The 7,894-nt window shown below is 43.5% G+C and overlaps 1 protein-coding gene across 1 annotated transcript; it reads right to left on the bottom strand.

Moving 5' to 3' along the window:
- Nucleotides 1–3,209: 3,209 nt before the first annotated feature.
- On the bottom strand, nt 3,210–6,621 carry inab (internexin neuronal intermediate filament protein, alpha b). Its single transcript, XM_004066240.5, has 3 exons — nt 5,398–6,621; nt 4,927–5,051; nt 3,210–4,798 (listed from the first exon to the last, which is right to left on the bottom strand). Exons 1-3 carry the CDS (start codon nt 6,442–6,444, stop codon nt 4,522–4,524), a joined length of 1,449 nt encoding a protein of 482 aa, XP_004066288.2. The 5' UTR covers nt 6,445–6,621; the 3' UTR covers nt 3,210–4,521.
- Between the last annotated feature and the right edge of the window lie 1,273 nt (nt 6,622–7,894).

Genomic DNA, 7,894 nt, shown 5'->3' with positions numbered 1-7,894 from the left:
GTCTTAATACGTATTAGATATTATTTTATGTATTTCATTTCATTTTATGCATTTAATCTTTTTCACAATTTTATGTTTTTATATTCCTCTTATGTGTTTAATTTTAGTTTCTTATTATGATTTTAGCCCCAGTGTTTCTTGTGGGGATCTTTCCTACCAGAGCTGGCTCCTGGCTCCTGGCATGAAATGATTCCCAAATCCTGTTTCCTCACTGCAGAGCCAAGCCTTAAACTTCTTTTAGTAGTTACTTTTATCAGTATTTATTGTGTGTGGGTCATATGTGTTAATGGAAGGGAGTGGTAAGGGTGAAGGGTGGGTTGGATTTTTATTGTAGTAATGCTTGTTGTTTTTTTTGTTCTATATGTTAAAGCACTTCGAGTTGCGCAATGTATGAGAAGCGATTTTTTAAATAAATAGATTTCATAAAAATACAGGAGTTTGATCAACTTTAACTTGGTTGACACAAATATATAATCCACTAAACAGACATTCTAATGGTTAATTTTGTTTATAAAACAACATTTCACAACCACAGCTCCAAAGAGAATGCAGGAAAACATAAAAACTAACCCAAAAAAAAAGTAAATTCAGTTCAATTTTATTTATTCAGCCCAATATCACAACATAGTTGTCTTAACAGGCTTCCCACCAATAATTGTACAAAAATATAGAATCAGTCATAAGATATTAACAATGGCTAATTGTTAGACTAAACTAAACAGACCCTGGAGATCCCTGCCTTTAGATCCTCCATCTTGGTGAGGAAAAACTCAGATTTTGGGAAAAAAGAAGAAACCTCAGAGAAGTCTACATGAAGGAGGGATCGTCTCCCAGGACAGACAGGCGATGTACAAGGACTGTTGAAGAAGAATTACTGTAGCTTATCTAACTCTAAAACTACATGTTTGAATATTGCAGTTCCCCGCTCTCCACGCAGGGAGAGAGATCCCTGAGTTCTCTGGCAAGACCATGAGCCTGGGTTCAGATCACATCTGAGTCGAGGGGTGTCCGTGTCCCTTTGGTTCTGGTCCTTGCCCTTGCGTACTGTCCTTCTCCAAAATTCCAACTGTGGGTAAGCCTAATCAGGCCATAATTACAACACTCCTTGGGGACCCCCACTTCTCTTGGGCATCCTCCTCCTGCACACAAGTGGACTGCCCCTGGGGGTACTCTTCGCTGGGCCCCTGGACGTGGCGGGGGGGCTATTCTTCTGCTCAGGCTGGAGCTTGCACTCTCCGTCCTCCTGTGCCCTCTTACTCTCTGGCATTGCAAATCCCTGTGGCGGACCTGCTGGCCCTGGACTGGGTGGCAGAAGTGATTGCCCCGGCGGGCGGTTTTCCTCTATCTACTATACTGTGTGGGTGTTGGGGGTCCTGGCTACCACTTGTTGTGGTCTTGTTGTGGAGTTGACTGGGCACTCTCCCCATTTTTTTACATTCGATCATCCACCCCAGCAGAACATAAACACTCACTCTAGCACAGATACTAGCTCACCTTTGCACACATAGTTTGCGTGACTGAATGAAACGTTTTAGTCAGGCTACCTCTGGTGAGCAGATGGACAGCTGTCTGGTCCTTCAAAGAAATGCCATTTTTGATAGAATGTTGTCATGACATTTCCAGCCTCTGTTTTTGTCTGTCATGTACTCAGTTCATCTGTGAAGAGCACAGGGTGTCAGTGGTGAATTTGTCAATCTTGGGTTTCATTGGCAAATCCCAAATGTCTTGTACGGTGTTGGGCTCTAAGTACAACTCCCACCTATGAATGCTGGGCCCTCACAGCACCATCAAAGAGTCTGTTTCTTGCAGTTTGAGCAGACACATGCACATTTGTGGTCATTTTGCAGGGCTCTGGCAGTGTTCCTCCTGTTTCTGCTTGCACAAAGGAGGAGTTAGTGGTCCTGATGCAGTGTTGTTGCCCTCCTATGGCTTCTTCCACATCTCCTGATGTACTGGCCTGTTTTCTGGTAGTGCCTACAAGCTCTAGACACTAAGCTTACAAACACAGCAAACCTTCTGGCCTTCTGGCATTTCTATGCTGTCCTGGATGAGTGGTACTACCAGGGCCACTTGTATGGGTTGTAGACGCCATCTCATGGTATCACTGGAGTGATAACACTGTCCGCATCCAAAGGTGATCAAAACATCAGGCGGAAAACATAAGGAAGGAGAAGTTTAATGTTGTCACCACTTGCAGAACCACTCCCTTATTGGAGGTGCCTTGCTGATCACCTATTTTTTCACCTGTTATCTATTCCGCTTGCACAAAAACATGTGAAATTGCCAATGTTGCTTTCTAATTGGACAGTTTTATTACACAGACGTGTGATTGACTTGGAGTAACATTGAGTTGTTTAGGTGTTCCCATTATTTTTTAAGCAGTGTATAAAAAGATCAGCAATCAGTGACAAACAGGTCTGGCAGAGTCCTGCTGTAAGCCAAAATTCTCAGGTTTTTTTTTAGTGCAGCAGCATTAATGTAGGATTTTCTATTCAACTCCATGGTTCTCAGATTATGTTCTCTGGTCCACCATCATGTATGTTTTCTCAGCTCTCTTCCTTCTTCATGCTTCTGTAGATCTTCATGAAGATCAGGTTTGTTGGAACATTGGTTAGGCCACACGTTGGATTTGGAGCAGAAGATATTAACACCAAAACATCAAATGTGTTATCACAGAGAACACAAATGAAATCAGATCTTCTTGCTCAGTTTGTCTGCGACTCCCTTTTTGCACAGATTCAATCTAAACCATCCAGTTAAGACACGCTCTTTCTAAAGTTTAGTGGGCACCCACTGCCTTTTAAAACTCTTTGCAGTTTAAAGAAATTAAATGCCGGAAATAGAAATTGAAATCTTTTCTCAATTTCTAAGTGGAGAGATTACGGCTTTCACAGTAGAATCTCTCCTGCCACACCTTCCACCCAGCAGCATTGCAGGGGTATAAATCTTTGAAGACCTGCAGCCTGCGTCACATTTGGGTCCCACCCAGGCAGTAAACAAGCGGAGAAACTAGTTGGAGACTCTTTGCAAGGGCCAGAACCGGTGGTGGGTCATCAGAGGCCAGCAGCACGTGATCCACCTCTGCAGAGCACCCATGACAGTCATCACCCAACTCCAAGAAAGAGCCCAGACAAAGTGGAGCCATGATTATGTGATCTGTGATGAGCAAGCATCTGTGACTTTGATAGAAAATAGGCTAAAAGCACTGCTTGAATCATAACAAGTCTTTATTTTATGGTTTCACACAGCAATACATGAGTCACAGTAAAGAGAACAGCATATCAACTACACGTTCAATCCTCAACCTTTCTCTACTATAGAAATAAAAAGGATGAAACACCTTCACTGGGCAGAATCATACAAGCACAAAACCAGGACCTGTTGGTGTTTAAGGCAGTTTACATCCTACATTACTCATCCTATGGCACACTGATGCTTGGTTATGGATTGGTGTCAAAAGCTTTTTTTTCTATGAGTGAGCTTAGAAAAGTCTGGCAGTGCTGCAGAGGTGACGTATTTGGTCTACAGAGTTGAGGCTTAACAGTTATCAGTGTGGGAGCTATTAAAGGCTTGGATTTCTTCAGACGATCCTTATGAACCTACATGCACTCCTCTAATAGCAGTCCAGTTGAGATAGGCCACAGTGTACAGACACAAACACAGTACAGTACTAAGACATTTGCAGAGCAGTCTGGGGTTTTGTCTCCTTCTCCCTGTGTGTTGGGATTGCTGTGCTGGAGGCAGCAGTGCTTGACCAGAAACAAAGGAGGCTTGATGTCAGCTACAACAGTTGTTTTATCCAGTCATGGCTACAATCAGAAAGCAGCAAGGTCACATGGTGTTGGTGCTCTGCATGCTAAGTGACAAGATGCTGAGCTCCGAGCTGCTTCTGATCCTCGGTAACTGTGAAGAACTGTCACTCACACATGCGTAATTGCACCTTCAGTTCCGGCAAATGCAGTCCAGAGTGATGGACGACACACAAGCATGAACCCCACATGCTGGGCTCATGGTTTATTGTTTACTTCAAGCTTTCTCCTTATGTTAGAAATATTCAATGGTGGACTGAGGACGCTGATGGTTCTTCACACTGATGTCATGCTGAGTTGTGCAAAAATGGAGCTGTTGCTTGATCAACAACAGAAACTGTCCCCTAAAGACACTAAAATGTGTGTATTTTCTGTCCAAATTGTGTCATTGGTCTTACAGAAAATATGTTTGGAAGTTGTGTACATGCACACACATATTTGGATTGTGCTGACTGTGTGCAGTACAGCAGAAACTGACGATGGTCCTGCAGGTGGATGAATGAGAAGACCGGCTGAATGTTGAAGACAGATGCTACTTAACTGTTCTGTGTTGAGTTTGTGGGAGACTCAGATGTTGTATGTTTTATATAAGAATGGGGGAGAGGTTCTTCAACATCACACAAACCTGAAGATCTGGCACTCTAATCACTTGAAGATATCCTACACTCACAATGATTGGGTAAAGGGAAGGGAAGGGATTTTCTTCATCTCTCTAGTTTTTCTGGTTGGTGGGGACCTCCTCCTGCTGCTTTTCCATCTTCTTGGAGGAGACTACGGTCTCCTCATAAACTTCACGCTGGGACACTTTGCCTGCAGGCTTGCTCTGCTGTGGCTGATCCTCCTCTTTGCTTTCTTTCTTAGACCTATTGCTGGAGCTGGTGTAAATGCGGGTCTGGTAGCTGTAGCCCTGCCCAACACCAGTGCTTAAGGGGGCGCTGGGATAGGTTATGCCTGTTCCAATGCGGGTCTCCTCTCCTTCCAGTAGTTTCCTGTAGAGCAAGTAAGGGTGAGGCAAAGGTAAGAGGACGAGGAACAGGGGAGTAAGAAAAAATGCATGATTTGATATTTTGCTATGGTGTTGCAGGTAATCTTTATGGGTTGTGGCTCTAGGACTCACCTGTATGCTGCAATCTCGATATCCAGTGCCATCTTGACGTTTAGCAGATCCTGGTATTCCCTCAGATGACGAGCCATCTCGCTCTTGGTGTTCCTCAGCTCATTTTCCAGCTCTACCATGCTTTCCTGTGAAGGAAATGCAGAAGGTTTAGGGGGAACTCACTCCTAATGACAGCTTGATTCGACTTTGCATTCCATGGCATTTATGTGGGAGAAATGGACTAAGCACTTTCAGAGGGAATGAGTGAACGCTTAAACACTTATCATTAAATGGCTTCTTCTATGGGCGTGGACACCAGAGTGGCTCGGGGGAGCTGTTTCAGGACCGCGGACAGAGCCCGAAACCAGCAGCTGCCCTTCTCTATGATAATGTGACTACGGGGAAAACAACTTGGCCCGGCATTGTACTTGAAACTTTTACTGGGACTAAAATGGGATTTAAGGAGTTAAAAATAAAGAAAATTAGGCTTACCTGGTAGGATAAGATCTCCACGCCGTGCCTGTCCTCCATCTCCCGGAGCTGCTTCTCCAGGGAATCGTTGGTTCCCCTCAGACTCTCAATCTCGATGGTCTTGGACTGCAGCTGCCTCCGGAATTCGTTCAGCTCCTCCCGACTGGCTCGGATAGTCTCGTTGCTCCGGTTGGCCTGCTCAGACAGGTCCGCAAACTTGCTCTTGTACCACTCCTCTGCGGACTGCAGGTTCTTGGACGCCATGGACTCGTACTGGCTGCGGATCTCTTTGAGAGCCGAGGTGAGATCCGGCTTGGACACTTCCATCTCCACAGATACCTGGGCGGCCTGGATCATGTCTGTCAGCTCGGCCACCTCCTCTTCATGCACCTTTCTGAGGAAGTTGATCTCATCCAGAAGAGATTCGACCTTCTTCTCCAGGTCGAGACGTACCATGGTAGCATCATCCACATCCTTCTTGAAAGCCTTGAGGATGGCCTCGGCCTCCTCCCGGGCGCGGAACTCCTCCTCGTATTTGGCCCTGAGCTTCTGCAGGTCTTCGTCGATGCTGTCCCTCTCTATCAGCAGCTGGGACTTCTCGCCGTTTAGCTCGTCGAGCTGCGTGCGAAGTTCACGCATCTCCTGCTGATAAAGCTCCGCAAGGCGGGACGGCTCCGCCTGCCGCTGGCGTAGCGCCACCAGCTCCGTCTCCAGCACTTTATTGTGTTGCTCCAAGTTGCGCACTTTCTCGATGAACATGGCAAAGCGGTCATTGAGACCTTGCATCTGCTCCTTCTCGTTGGTGCGGACGATCTTGAACTCATTGTTGAGGACGCTGCTCTGACTCAGGTCGAAGGTCTCCAGCGGCATAGAGAAAGAGCGGCCGGACCTTTTGCTGTATGAGCTCAGGGATGAAATACCGGTCCGGGACAGAGAGGAGGACCGGTATCCTCCGCGTGGTGAAGACGTGCTCATCGCAGTGCGCGATGGAGAAGAGGAGTACCGGGGAGAATCCCCGAAAATCCTCCGGTAGGAGGATGAGGAGAAGACTTCAGATCCGTAGCTCATCTTGACTCGTGTGGAGACGATGCGAGGCGGTGGGCGCGTCCTCCTTTTATACGGGGATCAACCCAATCACTAATTAATGCCGGCTCGGAACATCCGGGCTCGGTTCGCTCCAAGTGCGTCAAGACGTCCAGTGGATGATGTATTGTTCTGAAAATGTTTTTTTTCTGCTCAAACACCAAACTGAATAAAACGTGACTTCAGCAGGTGTGCGTATTTTACGCACATCATCATGCGTGCCACTTCCTCCCAACGGGGACGCAGTTTTAGAAAAAAGATAGACATTAACCGACAAACATATCATTAGTTCTCTTTTATTTATGCATTATTTTTTTTATTTTTAAGAAAGCAAAACCCAACAATCAAATGTTAAGTCACAAAATCAACAAATTACGCATTTATTTGTTTAATTGCCTTAGACCAAAAGAATTTATATTTGACACTTTTGTACCTGATGTGAACAAAATATGCCGAAATGAAATTCAATATGACACAAAACAAAGTAGAAATGAAAAAGTTCTTGGCAGCAAAGGATGCCGAATTTGATTTGAAAACAGATATTTGCTGCCCTCTGTTGTCTGAAAGTCTCACTTGGTGTTGTCTGTAAATGATGAACATTATTCAACTTCAAATAAATAAAGGTTAATTAAGAAAAAAAGTCACAAAGTTCTAGTGGGAGTGGGCCAGATAATCTGTGTGGTGATTTTCTTTTTTCTAAGTTGACAAATGTTATTTGTTGTTAGTATAGAGTTTTCTCAATTTAAATACAAAAGCAAGAAAAAATGTCTGCTTTGAAAAAAAAGTCATTTGAAAACTCAACAGAATTAGCATAAACATGAGAGAGTATGATGATCTAAAATTAACTTTAAATACAAAAGAAACAAATGATGCTTGATTAGAATTTTTTATGACAAATGTTATGTAATTGATTCATTATTGATTATGCTTTTCCTATAGCACTTAAAAACAAAAAGCCATTGATAAAACGAAAAATCTTAATACTTCTTTAAAAAAACGGTTTCCTTTAAATTTGGTTAAATATTTTGAACTAATTTCAATTAATTATTAATAATATTGACAAAGATAAATCAATCAATGCAAGCTTATTTAAGCACTGTAATAATAAAAGAACACTAATGCTAAAAAAACAACATTAACATTTCAAGAACTGCTGTATTAATGTTAATACTACTAAAACTGTTTGAAGTAGGCTACACATTATATCCTTTCATTTGTAATGGCTGTTCTCATTTGCCACCCTCCCAAAGCCCCCACCCCCCTCTCCCCCTAAAATATTCTTCTTTCGTCTTTGATTTAAATTTTTATTTATTATTTACCTATGGTGGTGAGTCAGGCGTCAGCATTTGTTGTTTTGGCATGTGAGATTTTTAATGTCAACAGTTTCTGAAACTCACATCTAAAGAAAAAAGACTTTTAAACATTTTCATTCATT

The sequence above is a fragment of the Oryzias latipes genome, chromosome 1 (genome assembly GCF_053564925.1).
Source record: "Oryzias latipes strain Hd-rR chromosome 1, Olatipes_Hd-rR_3.1".
NCBI classification, from domain to species: Eukaryota; Metazoa; Chordata; class Actinopteri; order Beloniformes; family Adrianichthyidae; genus Oryzias; species Oryzias latipes.
Note: the sequence above shows the minus strand (reverse complement) of the source record. Positions and strands in the feature narration are given on the sequence as shown.

Bases quoted from the DNA above. Each gene is read 5' to 3' on its own strand.
- inab (XM_004066240.5), bottom strand. From the start codon at position 6,444: ATGAGCTACGGATCTGAAGTCTTCTCCTCATCCTCCTACCGGAGGATT. The intron at 5,052-5,397 runs GTAAGCCTAATT...TTTCCTTCACAG, and splicing joins TGGAGATCTTATCCTACCAG to GAAAGCATGGTAGAGCTGGA. The intron at 4,799-4,926 runs GTGAGTCCTAGA...CTTGCTCTACAG, and splicing joins ATCGAGATTGCAGCATACAG to GAAACTACTGGAAGGAGAGG.